At 45.6% G+C, this 23680-nt stretch overlaps 1 protein-coding gene across 2 annotated transcripts in view; it reads right to left on the reverse strand.

Moving 5' to 3' along the window:
- The window catches only part of LOC123772213 (miniature), a 111798-nt gene that overhangs the window by 20890 nt on the left and 67228 nt on the right, over positions 1–23680 (reverse strand). For both annotated transcript variants that reach the window (XM_069311309.1, XM_069311308.1), the window contains exons 2-3: positions 15845–15936; positions 404–535 (exon numbers count right to left, since the gene is read on the reverse strand). In XM_069311309.1, coding sequence (XP_069167410.1) covers positions 404–535; positions 15845–15907 — 195 coding nt within the window. In that variant the 5' untranslated portion in view covers positions 15908–15936. The remainder of the gene's footprint in view (positions 1–403; positions 536–15844; positions 15937–23680) is intronic.

The raw sequence follows: 23680 nt of genomic DNA on the forward strand, positions 1-23680 counted from the left end.
TGTTTTTGCAAGTATATATTACTGACTATTCATGCCCGTGCTACCTTTAGGGTGGCTTAATCTTTATCAACCATCTGCAAGTATAATTAGGTTCCCTGGTTCCCTGGTGTCAAAGCGTGTAGTCCTCACGATGCCACATTACTGATGAAACGTCAAAGAAATCAAATGGAAAGAGTAAGTGATTTTTTTCACCCTCTACAGCAGACATTTCTATGTAAAGGTATTTACGTTGACTGGAAAATATCCATAAGAAAATTAACAATAGTCACAATACTGTTGTATTTAATGATCACACACACAGACACACACACACACACACAGACACACACACACACACACACACACACACATACACATACACACACACACACACACACACACACACACACACACAGTTACTAACCTGGAAGGGGGCGGTAAAGGCGAGCTGCACTGTAAGATGATCCTTGCCACACATCACCTCCAGCTGGCTGATGGACACCGGGTTGCCTGCTTGCTCCAGACCGAACTCCGTCTGGTACTGCGCCCACGACCCCTGTACAAGAGAGAATACACTTACGGTTAGATAATACGGTTGAGAGGCGGGACCAAAGAGCCAAAGCTCAACCCTCGCAAGCACAATTATGTGACTACACACACACAGACGCGCGGGTAGCCTTGTGGACAACGCTCTAGGGTCGTAGTCCTGAGGGCCCGGGTTCGATTCATTATCGAGGTAGAAATAAATGGTCTGAGTTTCCTTCACCTTAATGCTCTGTTCACCTAGTAGTACGTAGGTACCTGGTAGGTAGACTGCAGCTACGGGGCTGCTTCCTGGGGATGTGAGAGGGAGAGAGAGAGAGAGAGAGAGAGAGAGAGAGAGAGAGAGAGAGAGAGAGAGAGAGAGAGAGAGAGAGAGAGAGAGAGAGAGAGAGAGAGAGAGAGAGAGAGAATACCTTCAAGAACGGACTCTAAGAGTAGTCCTCAATGGAGCAGAATCCGAAGGTCACTCAATTGATGCCAGCGTTCCACAGGGTAGTGTGTTTGGCCCTCTGCTGTGGTATGTCTACTTCAACTCATTCTTGAAGCTCAAGTTTATGCTGATGACTGCACTCTACCCTTAACATACAGAAAGTAAGAAATGTCAACTGCTGCAAAACTCGTCAATCACCAACTTTCAGTGATGTTTACCTGGGGTAGGAGATGGCAGGTCACATTTGTGGCTGAGGAGACACAAGTGATGATGATAACTAGACTGCACATGGCAAATCCGACAGGCTTGTAAATGGGTGGCAAAACCCTAGAGTTTACAGATGAAATTTACATTTCGGCTATTTCGTTCGACTCTTCAGTGACAATAAGAGCCACGTGCTTAACCTAACCCAAAAACCAGCCAGGAAACTTACAGCCCTACGGCGCATTTCACACCTTGACAGCAAGGGCTGCAAAACCTTATATGAAGCACAAGTTCGCTCCCATCTAGAGTATTCAGCACTCTCCTGGATCGCCTCTCCCCTCCCCCCCCCCATCATTCATCAGACTGTTAGACAAAGTGGAGAGACGGGCAAGAAGGATTATCTTTAGTCTTGACCAAGTCTGGTGGGAACGGTCTTAACATCAAAGCCTGCAACACCGTCGTGACGTTGGTGGTCTTACTGTTATGTACAAGGCCAACATCCTCAAAGTTCCGCACCTGTCCCAACTCTGTGGACTACCAGTCGTTGCCACCCGTAGCACTAGGTTCTCAACCTTCAATAGTCTCATGCTTGACCTGCCTTTCTCAAGAACATCACTCCATCAACGATCATTCACTCCTGGGCTGACTCGCATCTGGAACTTGTTCCTTCAACAGGTTGGGACGTGGGAGATCAGGTCAACTGTTCACATGAAGACTCTGGCACACAGTGTGCTTCAGGCTCATCCTGTTCCTTATATGATTGTTGCTTAATGTTGTTAATGAATAAAGTTTATTCCCATTGATGGTTATAATAGGCTCATGAAATACATGGGTCTCTAGGAGTAGGTTTAAACTGATCTGAGAAGGATAACAGCTCTAGCTTGCAGTTTCACTAGGTACGTCATTTGGCAGCAATTATGAGCTCTAGTCTTAAATTTAAAAAAATAAATCGAGCGAGAGAGAGAATGGAGAGAAATAAGCAGTAGATAAGACAGAAGAAAATTAGGCGACCAACCGGGACGCCAGGTCTGAGACCGGGCCGCGGGGCCGTTGATCCCCGAAGCTACATAAGGTAGCCACGTATCCACACACACACACACACACACACACACACACACACACACACACACACACACACACACACACACACAGGGCGCTCGAGTGGATAAGGGAGTACCTAAGCAATAGGAAGCAGAGAGTTACGGTGAGGGGTAAGACCTCAGATTGGCGTGAAGTCACCAGTGGAGTCCCACAGGGTTCTGTACTCGGACTTAAGCTGTTTCTGATATACGTAGATGAGCTCCCAAAGGGTATAGACTCATTCCTCTCAATGTTTGCTGACGACGCCAAAATTATGAGAAGGATTAAGACAGAGGAGGACAGCTTGAGGCTTCAAGAAGACCTGGAGAAGCTGCAGGAATGGTCGAACAAATGGTTGTTAGAGTTTAACCCAAGCGAATGTAATGTAATGAAGATAGGTGTAGGGAGTATAGGAGGCCAGATACTAGGTATCATTTGGGTTATCTTATCTTGAGGTTATCTTGAGATGATTTCGGGGCTTTAGTGTCCCCGCGACCCGGTCCTCGACTAGGCCTCCACCCCCAGGAAGCAGCCCGTGACAGCTGACTGACACCCAGGTACCTATTTTACTGCTAGGTAACAGGGGCATAGGGTGAAAGAAACTCTGCCCATTGTTTCTCGCCGGCGCCTGGGATCGAACCCAGGACAACAAGATCACAAGTCCAGCGTGCTGTCCGCTCGGCCGACCGGTTCCCTCTTATCCTGGAGTATGGAGTCCTGGAGTATGCAGCTCCAGCATGGAGTCCATATCTAGTCAAGCATAAGACTAAACTGGAAAAGGTTCTAAGGTTTGCCACCAGACTAGTACTCGAGCTGAGGGGTATGAGCTACGAGGAGAGACTATGGGAATTAAACCTCACGTCACTGGGAGACAGAAGAGTTAGAGGGGACATGATCACCACATACAAGAATCTCAGAGGAACTGATAGGGTAGATAAAGACAGACTATTTAACACAAGGGGCACACGCACTAGGGAACAGGGTTGGAAATTGTGTGTCCAAATGAGCCATAGATACGTTAGAAAGAATTTTTTCAGTGTCAGAGTAGTCGACAGGGAGTAGTTGAGAGGGAAGGGAGAGGAAGAGGAGTGGCCCTGCTGATAAGGAAGGACTGGAGTTTTGAAGAGATGGAAATTCCGGGCTGTGAAGGAGTCAGAGATTACATAACAGGAACTATGACTATGGGTGAACATAAGATAATAGTGGCAGTCATTTACAATCCTCCACTTAATGACAGAAGAGCCAGACAGGAGTTCGATAGGAATAATACGGCAACCAATAATATAATAGAGAGAGCAGCTTCAGTTGCCTGCAGGAATAGATCCAGTCTCTTAATCGTGGGCGATTTCAACCATGCAAAGATAGACTGAGAGAATGGAGACCCAGAGGGAGGTGCAGATACATGGAGAGCTAAACTCTTGGAAGTGGCAACAAGGAACGTTCTGAGCCAACATTTCTGGGAACCCACATGAATGAAAAGCAATGTCAAACCAACTGAACTCGACCTGATATTCACCTTAAATGAGTCAGAAATAAGGGAAGCCAAATTTGAAGCCCCCAATGGGAATGAGTGACCACAGTGTATTGACATTTGAGTATTTGGTAGAGGTAGGGATAACCTATCCAAGGATGGGATTGGAAGGGAAAAACTAAATTACCGAAGAGGAAAATATGACGAGATGAGGAATTTCCTAATGGGAATACTATGGGAACAGAACTCCGGGAAGACTGTGCAGGATATGATGGACTATGTCATCCAGAAGTGCCAGGAAGCCGCAGACAGGCTTATCCCGGCCCAAAAGCAGAAAAATGAAAAGCAAGAGAAGACTCCATCAGGTTCAATCAGGAATGTAAGGTAGCAAAGCAATTGAGTACAAGAACATGGAGAAACTACAGGAATAACAGAACACAAGAGGGCAGGGAGAGATACGAGAGGGGCCAGAAATGAGTACCTCAGAGTGAGGAGAGAAGCAGACACACAACATGAAAATGACATTGCGAGTAAAGCCAAGACCCAACAAAAACTGCTTCACAGCCACGTCAGGAGGAAAACAGCAGTGAAGGAACAAGTGATGGAACTGAAAAAGGCGTCCAGAGTCTCAGAGCCTATCAGCACGAACCTGAAACAACGTTCTAGATCTCTAGGTCTCTGTACTTGTTGGTTTTCTGGGTCTCCCTGAAGGTGGCTGTCCCACCTCCCTCCGCCGAGCTGTGACGTAGATAGGTATCAGCCAATGTAGACGCACACGTGTAGTCCCATACGACCTGTTTACCTTCCCTCCATGGCTGCAGGGTGACGCCATCTGGGCGTTTTGGATGTTGTTAGGTCTGCACAACTGAGGTTCCCTTTGTGCTGGACACCCAGCTGTAGCCAAACTTCTCTTGATGTCATTGACTGCTTCATGTCTGGCAATCTTTCCCTGTGTCTTACGACAGATGAGACCATGGCTGCCGTATTGGTCTGCCCGTGCATGGCCGCAAATACACCGGTGTTCGGCAAAGATATGGGCGGCAAGGCACAGGGCAACACCAATACTAATCGTTCCATGGTCCAGGCGGGTGTCCAAGACGGAATTAGAGACTGCCAGCAGGAAGTCCCCGGCATGGGGAGCTTGCACAGCTAGAAGACGCGCTCTGTCCTTCCTAGAAGCTGCCTCCAATAATGTTGTGGCAATGTTCTCCACTATGGGGCTATCCTATTTGACCTGTTTGCAGTCGTTTGGAAAAGTTGGTCGAGAGTGTGAGTTGGCAAGAGTGTCCCACTGACCAGCCCCTTCCGCAAATTTGGGATCATGAATCCCAATGGAGTCTCTTAGGTATTCTGGTAGTATTTCATTCATTAATTCACTTGTTGCACTGGTCGAGGATAAGAATGCCGGCAATGCTAACTGTGTCGCCTTGCGAATACTTATACCCCCGAGTCTAACTGGGAGCGTTGTTTGGGTCCACTGTTCATCATGCAGGGAGAGGTTTAACACTTTCATAGTTATTGACTTTAGGAGTGAGTCATATTCCGTTAATTTTGAGCTGTCGAAGGACGGGACCACAACTTAGGAAATAGGTAAGTCTGGGCCAAGCCAGGCACATTGTGAAAAGGTACAAAGCATCGTGGGCGTCCAAAGCCCCTATTCTTCCCTCCATCCTCCTCAGGTCGTTCAGCATTTCTTCGAGGATTACCTCAATGGCGCTCGAGCTCAGGTGCCCCTAGCAGCACACTGTTGGTGGGAGCGATCACTGGGGCTCCTGGCAATATGATTCGTAGGCTGGATGACATGATTTCACACTTTGATGGGTTTAGGGTGAGTCCTAACTCCTCTCCCTTAGATTTCACCAGCTGTAGATCTCCTAGCAGGGACTCCTGTGTCCCTGCCAGGGTGCCATCGTCCAGGAACCAGATGTTGAGTTCGCTGGTCAACCTGCTTGTGACCTCTTTAGCAGCCATGCAGAAACATTATATTATATATATATATATATATATATATATATATATATATATATATATATATATATATATATATATATATATATGAATGAAAACTCACACCCCAGAAGTGACTCGAACCCATACTCCCAGAAGCAACGCAACTGGTAACTACAGGGCGCCTTAATCCGCTTGACCATCACGGCCGTCAAAAGGAAGTGATAGCCGAGGCTATTTGAGCCACTTCCCCGACGGCAACTCGGATGGTAATCTTGGGCATAGCATTTCACCAAATCACCTCATTCTTTGGGGCACACGTGAGGAACACAAATGCGAACAAGCCTGAATGGTCCCCAGGACTATATGCGAATGAAAACTCACACCCCAGAAGTGACTCGAACCCATACTCCCAGAAGCAACGCAACTGGTAACTACAGGGCGCCTTAATCCGCTTGACCATCACGGCCGTCAAAAGGAAGTGATAGCCGAGGCTATTTGAGCCACTTCCCCGACGGCAACTCGGATGGTAATCTTGGGCATAGCATTTCACCAAATCACCTCATTCTTTGGGGCACACGTGAGGAACACAAATGCGAACAAGCCTGAATGGTCCCCAGGACTATATGCGAATGAAAACTCACACCCCAGAAGTGACTCGAACCCATACTCCCAGAAGCAACGCAACTGGTAACTACAGGGCGCCTTAATCCGCTTGACCATCACGCATATAGTTTTCATTCGCATATAGTCCTGGGGACCATTCAGGCTTGTTCGCATTTGTGTTCCTCACGTGTGCCCCAAAGAATGAGGTGATTTGGTGAAATGCTATGCCCAAGATTACCATCCGAGTTGCCGTCGGGGAAGTGGCTCAAATAGCCTCGGCTATCACTTCCTTTTGACGGCCGTGATGGTCAAGCGGATTAAGGCGCCCTGTAGTTACCAGTTGCGTTGCTTCTGGGAGTATGGGTTCGAGTCACTTCTGGGGTGTGAGTTTTCATTCGCATATAGTCCTGGGGACCATTCAGGCTTGTTCGCATTTGTGTTCCTCACGTGTGCCCCAAAGAATGAGGTGATTTGGTGAAATGCTATGCCCAAGATTACCATCCGAGTTGCCGTCGGGGAAGTGGCTCAAATAGCCTCGGCTATCACTTCCTTTTGACGGCCGTGATGGTCAAGCGGATTAAGGCGCCCTGTAGTTACCAGTTGCGTTGCTTCTGGGAGTATGGGTTCGAGTCACTTCTGGGGTGTGAGTTTTCATTCGCATATAGTCCTGGGGACCATTCAGGCTTGTTCGCATTTGTGTTCCTCACGTGTGCCCCATAGAATGAGGTGATTTGGTGAAATGCTATGCCCAAGATTACCATCCGAGTTGCCGTCGGGGAAGTGGCTCAAATAGCCTCGGCTATCACTTCCTTTTGACGGCCGTGATGGTCAAGCGGATTAAGGCGCCCTGTAGTTACCAGTTGCGTTGCTTCTGGGAGTATGGGTTCGAGTCACTTCTGGGGTGTGAGTTTTCATTCGCATATAGTCCTGGGGACCATTCAGGCTTGTTCGCATTTGTGTTCCTCACGTGTGCCCCAAAGAATGAGGTGATTTGGTGAAATGCTATGCCCAAGATTACCATCCGAGTTGCCGTCGGGGAAGTGGCTCAAATAGCCTCGGCTATCACTTCCTTTTGACGGCCGTGATGGTCAAGCGGATTAAGGCGCCCTGTAGTTACCAGTTGCGTTGCTTCTGGGAGTATGGGTTCGAGTCACTTCTGGGGTGTGAGTTTTCATTCGCATATAGTCCTGGGGACCATTCAGGCTTGTTCGCATATATATATATATATATATATATATATATATATATATATATATATATATATATATATATATATATATATATATATATATATATAACTGTACAGTCAAACAACGACGCGTTTTTAAATTATTAAATGTTCAAACTATGTGACAAGGAACGAAGATGACCAAACTAGGAACTAAACTATTGTAATTCTCAGTTGTAACATAGGAGATTGGCCACACTAAAATAGACATTAAAGAACCAGAACATATTGCCCATAATTAGGAGACACGTGCAATGTTGGGTCACAAAGTGATCACAGCAAGTCATACACACTCATCACCAAGCAATGTAAAACAGACTCGACATACCTGGAAGCTAGCCATGAGTATATCTTCAATATATCTTGTGAAAAAACTTGCCGGCACAGTTCCGGATAAAATAGCAAAGAACAGCAGCGTCAAAGTAATATCAAAGTAATACCACTTGTGACCCACATTTACAGCAGAATAACATAAACTATGCTGAACATTGGAGTAAATATATATTCTACAAAAATGTTTACGTTCCAAAATACAAGAACAAGCAACTCACTGACAGGAAGAATGCTTAAGACAAGTGCTGAAGTATTCACGGTCCATTCTAATAAACTTCTTGTAAGAGCGCATTCTTAACAGCATGAACTTCTAAGTACCAGCCATAGGCTACTTTATGTTACTGGCGCTTGGCCCCCAAGAAGAAACTCCACGTGTGGAGTCAGGAAAGATTATTTTACAAGAAGACCAATCAAATCGATAAACTTTCCTGCCTCTACTCATCACAGACTCCGTCTGGCCGAATAGGCTCTGAACACTGTGAGGGGTCTGCCAGTTATGCCCCTTATGTGTAGTGGAAGCGTGCTGAACAGTCTCGGGCCTCTGATGTTCATAAGAGTTCTCTCTCAGAGTACCTGTTGCACCTCTGCTTTTAAACGGTGCACATTCTGCACATCCTGCCATGCCTTCTGGTCTCATGTGGTGTTATTTCTGTGTGCAGGTGTGGGACCAGCCCCTCTATATTTTTCATGTGTAAAATACGCGCAAGAGAATACAGATTCAGGCATTTTAGTCGGTCCCAATAGTTTGGACGTTTTACTGAATGGATTCTCAGAGTGGATTATGAGTGGAGAACACAACTTCACTTGTGTTCTCCTCAGGATGCTGTCTTGAGTATCCTCAGGAAGTTATATCTTGAGGATAGCTTCCAGCTGAGCCTTAGACGTCACGTGTTCCAGATATCAGTCACAACACTCACAGTCAAGACTGGAATGCTCATCACTGCGTTAATGTCACGACCATTTGTGCGATGAAGGGCTTTCTACGACCAGTGGTTCTCCCCTCTCGTTCTCACGACGTGACAACTGTTCAATTGGAAGTGATTTTGCAGAACCAGAAGCATACGAGACCCGAGGCAGCCCACCTTTACCTATCGCAGACACTGCTCATTAGTCCAGAGAAACGTCGATATTGCGGTGAGTCAAGTGTGGGAACAGGTCGGTGTTTCCAGCATGCTTCTTGGAGACACGCAAGCAAGCACTAAGAAGGTTGCGTCACTGCAGAAGTCCTTTGTTAAGACACTAAGCAATAAGAGAACACATTTTTCAATGTCTTGCGGTAAACATTCATTCAGACGTATGAGTCACAGCCTGGTTGATCAGGAATCCTTTGGATGTGTTTAGCAAGTTCTCTCTTGAACACTGTGAGGGGTCGGCCAGTTGTGCCCCTTATGTGTAGTGGAAGCGTCTTGAACAGTCTCGGGCCTCTAATGTTGATAAGAGTTCTCTCTCAAGAGTACCTATTGCACCTTTGCTTTTCAACGGGGGTATTCTGCACATCCTGCCATGCCTCCTGGTCTCGTGTGGTGTTATTTCTGTGTGCAGGTATGGGACCAGCCCCTCAATATTTTTCATGTGTAAAATACGCTCAAGAGGATATAGATTCAAACATTTTAGTCGGTCCCAATAGTTCAGATGTTTTACTGAGTGGATTCTACCAGTAATGGATCTCTGCACGCACTCCAGGTCAGCAATTTCTCCAGCTTTGAAAGGGGCTGTCATTGTGCAGCAGAATTCCACTCTAGAGAGCACTAGCATCTTGAAATGTATCATCATTGGCATAGCATCTCCAGTGTGAAAGGATTTTGTTACCCAACCTATCATTTTTCTTGCAGTTGTGACGGCTACTTTATTGTGTTGTTCAAAGGTAAGGTCTTCCGACATGAGTACACCCAAATCCTCTACATTGCCTGTTCGTTCTGTGTTATGATTTGACTGCGTTTTGTACGTGGTTTTTATTTCTATTTTTTTCCGTAGTGCATGAGCTGGAACGCATGAAGAAGAAGCTATCTTCGTTAAACACCATATTATTTTCTGTAGCCCATTGAAAGGCCTGGTTTCCATCTGATTGGAGGTTTGCCGTGTCCTCTATGTTTTCTACTCATAAAAATCCTAGTGTCATCTGCGAATGATGATACAGTACTATAGATTGTGTCCCTGTCTATATCCGATATGAGGATGAGAAAAAGTACTGGAGCAAGCACAGTACCCTGGGGGACTGAGCTCTTCACGGTTGATGGACCGGATTGATTTTATTTTGTTGACTATTACACATCAGGTTCTGTTAGTCAGGAAATTGTAGTTCCATCTGCCTATTTCTTCGGGTAATTCCTTTTGCACACATTTTGTGTGCAATAACACCATGGTCACATTTGTTGAAGGCTTTTGCGAAATCTGTGTAAATTACATCAGCGGTTTGTTTGTCTTCCATGGCATCTAGTGCCATGTCATAGTGGTCCAGCACCTGTGACAGGCAAGAGCGCCCTGTTCTGAAACCATGTTGTCCGGGGTTATGGAGATGCTGTGATTCCATGTATTTTGTTATCTTATTTCTTAGCGCACTCTCAAAGATTTTTATGTGTGATGTTAGTGTTATCGGTCAGCAGTAACCATCCTCAGAAGATCATTTCTCAATCTTCTCAAATATAAAACTTGTATTATGCAAAATACGTATTTTTATATTATAGTGTTTTAAGTTTATTTTAATTGTGTGTTTTTGTTTCGTCGATAATTATTTGTACATCATGTGAGTGAAGCAATTTGAGACAGTGCAAAGTTAACATAAAAAATGATTTAAGTATTTTAGTATAAAAATCGAACGTCATTGGTCTTGAAGACAATGAATAATTACAAAATATAAATGTTAATTTTGTAGTTTTGATTTTCTCTTTAAAAGAAAATGTTATATATTCCAAGGGAGAGTTAGGCTTATTGCCCTACCAGGTTCTGTACAAGTTTGGCTCTAGACAGAACAGGTAATATAATTCCATTAGTTTAATTTACAATGGAAAAGAAGGGAATTACCAGGGGAGAGCGCCAAGCCATTACGATTATATATTGCACTTGTAAGGGCAATATATACTCGGATTTGTCATGATAAGGATTTGTGATGGGACGGGGGAGAGGATGGTTAATGCAGTGCCCATCCACTTGGACGGTCGGGGATTGAACCCCGCCCTGCATGAGGCGAGACCGTCGCTCTACCGTCCAGTCTAAGTTACAACGAATGTAAATCACATAAGTTTACATTTAGGAAAACCTGGACATAAACCGGTTAGGAAAAGGGGTTCTTGATTTATACAACAAATTCCCCCTGTAACAGAACAGATGTGGGACCATTTGATTGTTTCAAGCGTAGGTCAGACATATACATAAACGAGTTTGGGTAGATATAGATAGAAGGTACCTCGTATGGACCTCCTGCAGTTTCTTAATTATCTTATTATTGCAGCGAGCTGTCGTATGTCACACCTCCACCTACAGCTTCCAACACATGTAGGTTGAGGAATGTATAAAATATAATTATTCCCCGACTAGGACACTCTGATGATGAGAGTCAAGAAGCCCTTCTTAAGGCTGGTGAGCGAGACCTCTACTGGCACGTTATTCCAAGATATCTTACAGGTGTGTCTACCAATACTAAGGTTAATGAATGCGCTCTTGGTGAAAACTACCTGGATTGTAGAACTTAATTTCACGGTGGATTGAAGACGGGTTGATGACGGGCTGATGATGGCTTGAGGACAGGGTGAGAACGGGATGTGAACGGGTTGAGAATTGGCTACAGCTGGGTTGAGAATAAACACCAATAAACCAACAGATGTCAAAACATGGATAAAATCTCACGAACCAAACAGCCAACAGTGACAATTTACTGTTTTCACTTTGGGGCAAATTTCAACCGAGAAAATTCGTATGCTATATATTGGCTTTTGTAGAGTGGCGAGTCACACATTCACACACTCCTGCTCACAGGAATGTGATATCTTTCTCTACTTCACAATGTAACGATGCTTTTCTAAATATTTCTAGAGATGTTGAATGGCCGTTCAAGCCGATTGACCGAGGTATTCGCCCTTTCCATCTATCGAAGCCACATCTATCAATTCAAACCGCTCCCTCACTTTCCAACGATCATTTCTCTCTCTCTCTCTCTCTCTCTCTCTCTCTCTCTCTCTCTCTCTCTCTCTCTCTCTCTCTCTCTCTCTCTCTCTCTCCTCTAACTAGCCCCGCCCTGACACACTCGGTTACCGTGTGAACCTTGCGGACTAATCCCCTCCCCACACTGGTGGCATGCATCAATTTATTACGGGAATCCGACCTGTAGAACGTGTGATTTTCTCGTCATCTTCGTGTCCCCGAGCCATGAGCCAACACTGGCTGGCCCGTCTAACACTGGCAAGAGAAGTCCAAGAAAATCTGACGCGTAGAATGAGCAGATCATACAGGTGTTCTGTATATAATCGGGATTTCCCGTATGCTATCAGGATGTATAGGATGTTCAGAATAACTAAGGAGGATTTCCTGTATGAAACAGGATGTAGAGGGTGTTCTGTATGTCGTGGGGGGATTTTCTGCCCGTCATCGGGTAATTATTCTAGCTGGTACGTATCTGGGCCGCCATCAGCGTTGTCTAAGAGGCCGCCGCTTATCCGGTGCGGGAAGATGCCGGCATCTCTTGCTTATTTGGGCCGCAGGAGGTATTTGCTATCTGGGCTAAGCGTTGGAAAGTGTCCCAGACTCACGTGCTTGTCTCCTCACAGTTGATTGTCTTCAGGTGGGTAATGAGAGGTAATGTGATACCAGGATAGCAAGAAGTGGTATTTATTATCTACATACTTTAGAATTAGACGACAATTGCTGACGCTTCACAACTTCCGCATGAAAATAAAAGTTTTTATGAAAGTTAAAAACAGTTAAGTCATCCGTAATCAGTCCGCTCCAGGGTCATTACCATCAGAGTACTGCACACACTCATTTGACCTTTGAGTACCAGTAAGTACCAGACTGTGAAGCAAGACGACGACTGAGTAATAAGTACACAAACTACACACACAAGGGGCCTGGTAGCCTGCTGGATAGGGCGCAGGACTCGTAATTCTGTGGCGCGGGTTCGATTCCCGCACCAGGCAGAAACAACTGGGCAAAGTTTCTTTTCACCCTGAATTTTCTTTCACCTTTCACCGTTCACCTTTCTTTCCTGAATGCCCCTGTTACCTAGCAGTAAATAGGTACCTGGGAGTTAGTCAGCTGTCACGGGCTGCTTACTGGTGTGTGTGCGGAGGGGGGGAAGGAGAAATAGTAGTAAACAGTTGATTGACAGTTGAGAGGCGGGTCGAAAGAGCAGAGCTGAACCCTCGCAAACACAACTAGGTGAGTACATGAGATATGGTTCGTCAGTTGCCATTTCTGTCCAACTGTTGCCTGTCACAATTTGTAGTTTCCTTGATTCATCTCTCTAATGAGAACCTAAACTGGTTTAAAGTATTTTTTATGCCTCTACTGTGGCTCCTCAAACCAAGTGGCTTTGCCTGAGGCGCTTACGGCAGTTTAAAACAGACACTTTCATACACATTACAACAGCTGACAAATCCAACACTTATTATTATTTTAAGACAAGGTTGATTATGTTTAACAAATATATGATCTCTAAGATTTATCTAACAACACTAAGCTGAGGAAAATGATGTTGATGACATTATCAAGACTTTCCATGGAAGGCTGAGGATTTTAGTTGAGAACCCGAGCCTTTAGGACTACGACCCCTAAAGCGCTGTCCACTCAGCCACGAGGCCCTGTGTGTGTGTGTGTGTGTGTGTGTGTGTGTGTGTGTGTGTGTGTGTGTGTGTGTGTGTGTGTGTGTGTATTCACCTAGTTGTGCTTGCGAGGGTTGAGCTCTGCTCTTTCGGCCCGCCTCTCAACTGTCAGTCAATCAACTGTTACTAACAACTATTTTTTTCCCACACACACACTCACCTACTCCCCCACCCCAGGAAGCAGCCCATAACAGCTGTCTAACTCCCAGGTACCTCTTTACTGCTAGGTAACAGGGGCATCAAGGTGAAAGAAACTTTGCCCATTTTATTTCTGCCGTCACTGGGGATCGAACCCAGACCCTAGGATTACGAGTGCAGAGCGCTGTCCACTCAGCTATCAGGCTCTCTATCAGGCTATTGTGTGTGTGTGTGTGTGTGTGTGTGTGTGTGTGTGTGTGTGTGTGTGTGTGTGTGTGTGTGTGTGTGTGTGTGTGTGTGTGTGTGTGTGCTCACCTATTTGTGAGTACACACACACATTCTGTATATTTTATACAAGATTCTGAATGATTCTTACACAGGTTCCTGAACGCTGTTCTGATGTTAGCCAGCCTGGCATATGCCGCAGACGTTATGTGAGTGTGTGTATGTGAGTGTGTGCATGTGAGTGTGAGTGTGTGTGTGTGTGTGTGTGTGTGTGTGTGTGTGTGTGTGTGTGTGTGTGTGTGTGTGTGTGTGTGTGTGTGCTCACCTAGTTGTGTTTGCGGGGGTTGAGCTCCGGCTCTTTGGTCCCGCCTCTCAACCGTCAATCAACTGGTGTACAGATTCCTGAGCCTACTGGGCTCTATCATATATACACTTGAAACTGTGTATGTAGTCAGCCTCCACCACAACACTTCATAATGCATTCCATTTATTAACTACCGTGTGTGTGTGTATTCACCTAATTGTTCTTGCGGGGGTTGAACTCTGCTCTTTCGGCCCATCTCTCAACTGTCAATCTACTGTTACTAACTACTAAAAAAAAAATTTCACACACACACAAATCTCCAGGTAGTAGCCCGTAGCAGCTGTCCAACTCCCAGGTACCTATTTACTGCTAGGTAACAGGGGCATCAGGGTGAAGGAAACTTGTCCATTTGTTTTTCTACCGGCTGGAGGGATGGAACCTGGGTCCCTAGGTCCACGAGTCTAGAGCGCTATCCACTCAGTCAGCCAGCCCTGAGTGTGTGTGTGTACTCACCTAGTTGTACTCACCTAGTTGTGTTTGCGGGGGTTGAGCTCTGGCTCTTTGGTCCCGCCTCTCAACCGTCAATCAACAGGTGTACAGATTCCTGAGCCTATCGGGCTCTGTCATATCTACACTTGAAACTGTGTATGGAGTCAGCCTCCACCACATCACCCCCTAATGCATTCCATTTGTCAACCACTCTGCCACTAAAAAAGTTCTTTCTAATATCTCTGTGGCTCATTTGGGCACTCAGTTTCCACCTGTGTCCCCTGGACACAGGTGGAAACTGTGTCCACACACACACACACAGCTGTGTGTGTGTGTGTGTGTGTGTGTGTGTGTGTGTGTGTGTGTGTGTGTGTGTGTGTGTGTGTGTGTGTGTAATTACCTATGTGTAATTACTCAAGTGTAATTACAGGATGTGAGCTACGCTCGTGGTGTCCCGTCTTCCCAGCACTCTTCGTCGTATAACGCTTTGACACTACTGACGGTGCTGGATTCCACCTTTTTGGGGTTTGGTATGTGTGTGTGTTCTTGTAAATTAACTGTGTGTGTGTGTACTCACCTAATTGTACTCACCTAATTGTGCTTGCGGGGGTTGAGCTCTGGCTCTTTGGTCCCGCCTCTCAACCGTCAATCAACTGGTGTACAGATTCCTGAGCCTATTGGGCTCTATCATATCTACATTTGAAACTGTGAATGGAGTCAGCCTCCACCACATCACTTCCTAATGCATTCCATTTGCTAACTACTCTGACACTGTGTGTGTGTGTGTGTGTGTGTGTGTGTGTGTGTGTGTGTGTGTGTGTGTGTGTGTGTGTGTGTGTGTGTGTGTATGTGTGTATGTGTGTATGTGTGTATGTGTGTGTGTGTTCTTGTAAATTAACTATGTGTGTGTGTGTGTGTGTGTAAATGGTTGAGCAGGTACTGGACAAGGTGTGGAGTGTACTCACCTGTTGTTGTTTTTAAGATTCGCTACCTGGAACAAAAAGTTCCAAGTAGCACGGGCTATGGTGAGCCCGTAGTGGACTGGTGTACTCACCGTAGCCAGGAGCAGCAGCAGCAGCAGCAGCAGGTGGTGGTGGTGAAGGCTAGGGACCACCATCGTCCTCCCGACACACTCGCGTAGTCCTCCTGCAGCGGCAAGAATATATATGTTAGTCCTCTCTCTCTCTCATTTTCTTCCCCCCTTTCCCTTTGTCTTTCTGTGTCACTAACATACAGTCAGTCTCTCTCTCGCCCTCATACTAGCATTACAATACACGTAGTTCTACATGCCTGCAAAGTTCTCCGTAGAACAACACATTGTATTTCCCGCTAATTCTTTTCTGCTGACTTGCCTCTGGTGTATAATGTTATGAGCAGTGATCAGTTCTCAATGTAACTTGTCTTATATTTTCTTCTCTGAAGACGGACTCTGTTGCTCTTATCATACTAACACTGTGCCACTCTCCTCTTGAATCTATGCCGCTCTGCGCCTCAGGATCTGTGTACCAACTGTGACTACATCTATTTGCTATGTTTATCGTTCCTCTAAAGACCTCAGCTCATGTGGTTTCTCTGATTATCATATTCTTCAAACAGAAAGCAATAGTTCGTCTTGTGATAATGTTTGAATCATCTTTCTAAGAGACTTCAATATTTACCATGATGACTGTCTTAATTGCGTCGACTTCTTAGCCTCAGGGAGAAGCAGCTTTCCGCTCAGGTGTTCGTAATGACGAGGCGGAACTTACTCCTGCGCATGCGCGTACTTCAAATCAACATGAACCTACTCTTAAGACCAATCATCACATAAACAAATCCACAAGGGTTCGAGCCTACGTCCAGGATGATCCCAGACGCGCCTTAGTCGACTGTGTCATATGGTTAAAAGAATTATAACCTGGAGTGCTGCTGCCCTCGCAAGGCTCCCGCAGCTCCTCCGAAGCACAGACCGGGGTTTTACACCCCCCCCCACCCAGGCTCTGTCAACCAAATGTTCTACCGCTGGAAGCCTTGTTCCAACGGTGTGGCAACAACCTGTCCTCTTAAAAAGAACGTCGCTTTTGGCCGTTTGCCCGTATGGCCGAATATGGACGTAATTTGCAAATGAAAAAAATGAAAATAAATTGGGGATTTTTTTTTCAACAACAGTAAGATAAGGGTCCTCTGATAGGTTAGGTGGACAGGAAATTATCATAAAGTTTCAAAACGTTATGAAAAACGTTAATGGAAAGTTGCCTCTTTTAACCTTGCCGAGTAAGCCGGACGACTAAGAAAACGGAACAGTACGTCACTTTTGTGAGTTGATTTCATTTCAAATTACGTCCAAATTTGGCCATCGCGCGCATACCAGCCAAAAGTGACGTTATTTTTAAGAGGACGGGTTGCAACGTGGTCGTTTGGTCGTGTGCATGGCGGGAGCTGGAAGCTAAATATGGACCCAGTGTTCCCTCAGTCGCTGCACATCCTCGCCCTCTTGGGTCGTCTCGTCGTTCAGGTGAGTGGACGACAATCTTCGCCCATTCTCCGTCTGATGACAATTGTTTACCAGCACGCGAGCATCTTAAGTGTGTGTGTGTGTGTGTGTGTGTGTGTACTCACCTAATTGTACTCACCTAATTGTGCTTGCGGGGGTTGAGCTCTGGCTCTTTGGTCCCGCCTCTCAACCGTCAATCAACTGGTGTACAGATTCCTGAGCCTATTGGGCTCTATCATATCTACATTTGAAACTGTGAATGGAGTCAGCCTCCACCACATCACTTCCTAATGCATTCCATTTGCTAACTACTCTGACACTGAAAAAGTTCTTTCTAACGTCTCTGTGGCTCATTTGGGTACTCAGCTTCCACCCGTGTCCCCTTGTTCGCGTCCCACCAGTGTTGAAAAGTTCGTCCTTGTTTACCCGGTCGATTCCCCTGAGGATTTTGTAGGTTGTGATCATGTCCCCCCTTACTCTTCTGTCTTCCAGTGTCGTGAGGTGCATTTCCCGCAGCCTTTCCTCATAACTCATGCCTCTTAGTTCTGGGACTAGTCTAGTAGCATACCTTTGGACTTTTTCCAGCTTCGTCTTGTGCTTGACAAGGTACGGGCTCCATGCTGGGGCCGCATACTCCAGGATTGGTCTTACATATGTGGTGTACAAGATTCTGAATGATTCCTTACACAGGTTCCTGAACGCCGTTCTGATGTTAGCCAGCCTCGCATATGCCGCAGACGTTATTCTCTTTATGTGGGCTTCAGGAGACAGGTTTGGTGTGATATCAACTCCTAGATCTTTCTCTCTGTCTGTTTCATTAAGTACTTCATCTCCTATTCTGTATCCTGTGCCTGGCCTCCTGTTTCCACTGCCTAGTTTCATTACTTTGCATTTACTCGGGTTGAACTTCAACAGCCATTTGTTGGACCATTCACTCAGTCTATCCAGGTCATCTTGTAGCCTCCTACTATCATCCTCTGTTTCAATCCTCCTCATAATTTTTGCATCGTCGGCAAACATTGAGAGGAACGAATCTATACCCTCTGGGAGATCATTTACATATACCAGAAACAGTATAGGTCCAAGGACTGACCCCTGCGGGACTCCACTTGTGACGTCTCGCCAATCTGAGACCTCACCCCTCACACAGACTCGTTGTCTCCTGTTGCTTAGGTATTCCTCTATCCACCGGAGTACCTTCCCTCTCACTCCAGCCTGCATCTCCAACTTTCGCACTAGCCTCTTGTGTGGCACTGTATCAAAGGCTTTCTGACAATCCAAAAATATGCAGTCTGCCCACCCTTCTCTTTCTTGCCTTATTTTTGTTGCCTGGTCGTAGAATTCAAGTAACCCTGTGAGGCAGGACCTGCCATCCCTGAACCCATGTTGATGCTGTGTTACAAAGTTCCTTCGCTCCAGATGCTCCACTAGTTTTTTTCGCACAATCTTCTCCATCAGCTTGCATGGTATGCAGGTTAGGGACACTGGCCTGTAGTTCAGTGCCTCCTGTCTATCCCCTTTCTTGTATATCGGGACTACGTTAGCTGCTTTCCAAGTATCTGGCAGTTCCCCTGTTGCCAGTGATTTGTTATACACTATGGAGAGTGGTAGGCTCAGTTCTCTTGCTCCTTCCTTTAGAACCCAAGGGGAGATTCCATCTGGGCCTATAGCCTTCGTCACGTCCAACTCTAGTAAACACTTCCTTACTTCCCCACTGGTAATCTCAAACTCTTCCAGTGGTTCCTGGTTAGCTATTCCCTCACTTACCTCTGGAATTTTCTGTGTGTGTGTGTGTGTGTGTGTGTGTGTGTGTGTGTGTGTGTGTGTTGACCAAGTCGTTGTTCGAGGTGCTGCTGGTGTTAACACTTACACCTCATTTTCTCTTCTCTCTTTCATTTCCAAACCTTGGTCAGGTGAGGCTTTCTCCAAAGGATTGGTTTACCTGTAGTGGGTTTCGAGGGTCTGATTATTCCCCAGACCCGGCATGTCTTGTGATTACTTGATCTGCGCGGTTGTTGCTTGCAGCCACCTTCAGGAGCATTAAGGTCAGGCTGACTAGCCTGTTCAGTGATGTTCATACAGTGTTCTCTGATGTTTATACAGTGTTCACTGGGTCTATGCTGTGTTAAGAACCATATCTGTCGCTCCAGAAAGGTATTTTATCATAGATAACGTGTGATCTCTCTTTCTCGTATCTACACCTGCTGATATCTGCCTGATGGGGTTCTGGGAGTTCTTCTACTCCCCAAGTCCGGCCCGAGACCAGGTTTGACTTGTGAGAGTTTGGTCCACCAGGCTGTTGCTTGGAGCGGCTCGCAAGAGAATATTCAATGCCAAAGAGAATCTTCTGAGCGCTTACAGATGGTCCCTGTAATTTTGGTTTTTTACTTTGTCTTAATTTAGAGAACGTTCATGCACTTTGAATTCCTTCTATTTCAAAAATGTCTCCTGCTTTGAAAGGGAAAGAAAGTACTGATGTCCAATTCACCTGGGCTGTAGGTGACTCGAACCGTGGACTCCACGCTTGTGAGGCCGAAGTTCTATCGACTGGGCCATCTATCGAGTTATTAAGTACTGATGTACTTAGACTCAACTTCAAAAGTAGAGATGAACTGCCGTCTCCACATTAAAATGAGACAACTCCATCTCTCTCTTACTAAAAATTATATTTCAACATTTGGTAATGTTACTGTGCTCTGAGGGCTCGATAGTTGCCCTCCGAGCTGCATAGATAGGCAATAGTTCGAGGACATCTTTTCAGAGAGAGAGAGAGAGAGAGAGAGAGAGAGAGAGAGAGAGAGAGAGAGAGAGAGCACATTTATATATAAACGAAGTCAAACTACTTGGAACTTTTGTTCAGAGTAGCTGAATCTCAAACAACAACAACTGTACCAATAACAGTCTGGCGGGCGCATCAAGGCAGCAGATTAATGTTTGTCTGTATGTTAATTACCGGCAATTAAACCAGTCTGCTTTAATAACCCCCGTTATTAAGACACACTGTTCTAATGACCTCCGGTTATTAAGGCACTTATATACCATTCTGGGTGACTAACATGGCTTCCTGTACACACAAGCAGTATTATACTGTACACACAAATACATAAAAATACTTTAAGTACAAACGCATATATAATAATACACAGGCCATAGACAGACAAATTAAGTACACAATACTGGTGCTAAATACTTGTGTTTCTTATCCATCTTTCCGTTGTGACACATACAGGACTATTTTGTTCAGGACAAGTTCTTTATCTCATTATTCCTATACACCTCCATCACCGGCCACTCAAGACCGTAATGGGTGGGACTGGGAGACCTTAACATACCACAATTTACACCTATTTTCCTGATCATTATCACACCTGTGTTACATGCCCAGTAATACCTGGACCAGAGCCTCGGCGGCGGCGTGTAGACACTGCTACTCCAAGCAGCTTTACTTTCTAAGTGAAATTGTGAAATTGTTTTGTCAGTGTTTATCCTGGTCACTTGTTGGTGTTGTGTTTACTTATGGTGCTGGGGGGGGGGGGGGAGGTAGTGTGTGTGTGTGTGTGTGTGTGTGTGTGTGTGTGTGTGTGTGTGTGTGTGTGTGTGTGTGTGTGTGTGTGTGTGTGTGTGTGTGTGTACTCACCTAGTTGTACTCGTATATTTGTACCTGCAGGATCGAGCGTTGGCTCTTGGATCTCGCTGCCGATTGTATAAGGCACTGACTCCATTCCTTCTTCTCCATCATACCTAGTTTTAAAGCTATGAATAGTGTTTGCTTCCACAACCTGCTCCTTAAGTGCATTCCATTTCCCCATTACTCTCACGCTAAAAGAAAACTTTCTAACGTCTCTGTGACTCTCCGAGGTTCCAACTTCCACCCATGTCCCCCTTGTTCTGCGGGTATTCCATGTTAATATTTCGTCTATTTCCACTCTGTCAATCACCCTAAGTATTTTGTATGCTGCTATCATATCTCCCTCCTCCTTTCTAACGTCGTCAGGTTCAGTTCTTTCGGTTGCTCTTCATATTCCATTCCATACAACTCCGGGACTAGTCTCGTCGTAAATTGTTTAACCTTTTACAGTTTCCTTATGTGTTTCTTTAGGTGGGACTCCATGATGAGGCTGCATACTCTTAAGACTGGTCTCACGTAGGCAGTGTAAAGCGCTCTGAATACCTCTTTAGGTTTTCGAATGACGTTCTAACTTTTGCCAGTGTAGAGTACGCTGTTGTCGTTATCCTATTTATATGTGCCTCAGGAGTTAGATTAGGTGTGACGTCCTCGCCCAGGTCTCGTTCTCGAATCGACACAGGAAGGTAGTTTCCCTTCATTGTGTACTGACCCTTTGGTCTCCTGTCATCTAGTTCCATTACCATAACTTTACACTTGCTTATGTTGAACTCTAGTAACCATTTTTCTGACCATCTCTGCAACTTGTTCAAGTCCTCGTGGAGGATCCCACGATCCTCATCTGTCACAACTCGTCTCATTAATTTCGAGTCACCCGCGAACATAGACATATAGGACTCGACTCCTTTAGTCGAGTCTAATATACGTCGTTCACGTATATTAGAAATAGAACTGTTCCCAGCACCGATCCTTGAGGAACTCCACTCGTTACTGTTCACCAGTCCGACTTCTCGTCCCTGACTGTTACTCTCTGGCTCCTTCCTGTTAACCTTTTAAGTCTCTTACCCATGCTAGGGCTTTTCCGCTTACTCCTGCCTGCCTCTCAAGTTTGAATAGCAGTCTCATGTGTGGTACTGTATCAAAGGCTCTCTGACAGTCCGGAAATATGCAGTCTGTCCATCCTTCCCTGCCCTGCCTTATTCTTGTTGCTTGATCATAGAATTCCAGGTTTGTTACACATGATTTCCCTTCCCCAAACCCATGTTAGTGTTTGTTTACATATCTAATGTTCGCCAGGTGTGTAACCTAGTGCTCTCTAAGTGTGTACTCACCTAATTGTACTCGCCTAATTGTGCTTGAGGGGGTTGAGCTTTGTCTCTTTGGTCCCGCCTCTCAACTGTCAATCAACAGGTGTACAGGTTCCTAAGCCTATTGGGCTCTATCATATCTACACTTGAAACTGTATATGGAGTCAGCCTCCACCACATCACTTCCTAATGCATTCCATTTGTCAACCACTCTGACACTAAAAAAGTTCTGTCTTCAATATTTCTGGTAGAAGCGTGTTTCAGTGTTATGCGTGTGTTAGAAATATATATGTAGAAAAATATGTAGAAAAATATGTAGAAAAATATGTAGAAAAATATGTAGAAAAATATGTAGAAAAATATGTAGAAATATATGAAGAAATATGTGATACAGGAAAAATCGATCGGGAGTCAGTACATAAGACAATTGACGGTTAGAAGGGCGGGGTCCAAGAGCTAAGAGCTCGATCCTGCAGGCACAAATAGTAAATATAAAAAATAATTCATTGTGACGCGGGTACAGGTAGGCTGTGTATATATATTCCTGTTAGGCTTATATCGAGGTCCTCCCCCCTTCCCACCCCCCCTCCACCAGGATGCAAACCCACAACAAGCTGACTATAACTCCTGGGTAACTACCTATTGCTAGGTGAACAGGTGCATTAGGTGATAAATGCGCTCAACCATTTCTGTCCCGCCCGGGATTTGAACCCGGAACTCTCGATTATGAGTAGAAAACGAACCGGACTGTAAACACACACACACACAGGTGAGTATAGGTGAGCACACACACACACATACACATAGGTGAGTATAGGTGAGCACACACACACACATACACACAGGTGAGTATAGGTGAGCACACACACACACATACACACAGGTGAGTATAGGTGAGCACACACACACACATACACACAGGTGAGTATAGGTGAGCACACACACACACATACACACAGGTGAGTATAGGTGAGCACACACACACACATACACACAGGTGAGTATAGGTGAGCACACACACACACATACACACAGGTGAGTATAGGTGAGCATACACACACACATACACACAGGTGAGTATAGGTGAGCACACACACACACTTACACACAGGTGAGTATAGGTGAACACACACACACACACTTACACACAGGTGAGTATAGGTGAGCGCGCGCGCACGCGCACACACACACATACACACTAACTGTCTATCTGTCTGTCTCCACATCTCTCCGTCTCAGGTCCAGAGACCGTGTCAGCAAGGCGGCAGTCTCCAGCACCTGAGAGAGCCTGGAAAACAAGGCAAGACGACGACCTCCACCACACGTAAGAGCAGGTCTCTCAGGGGGAAGAGATGAGAGCTGGAAGCGGAGAGTGAGGCGGGAACCGGAATATGTAGGATGTGTGTGAACCATTAACGAGCTCAGGAACTGGGCTACGATGAGTGGAAGATACAATGAACAGCCTCAGTTGAAAACACACGAGAA

Source organism: Procambarus clarkii, chromosome 69 (assembly GCF_040958095.1).
Source record: "Procambarus clarkii isolate CNS0578487 chromosome 69, FALCON_Pclarkii_2.0, whole genome shotgun sequence".
Classification (NCBI taxonomy): Eukaryota; Metazoa; Arthropoda; class Malacostraca; order Decapoda; family Cambaridae; genus Procambarus; species Procambarus clarkii.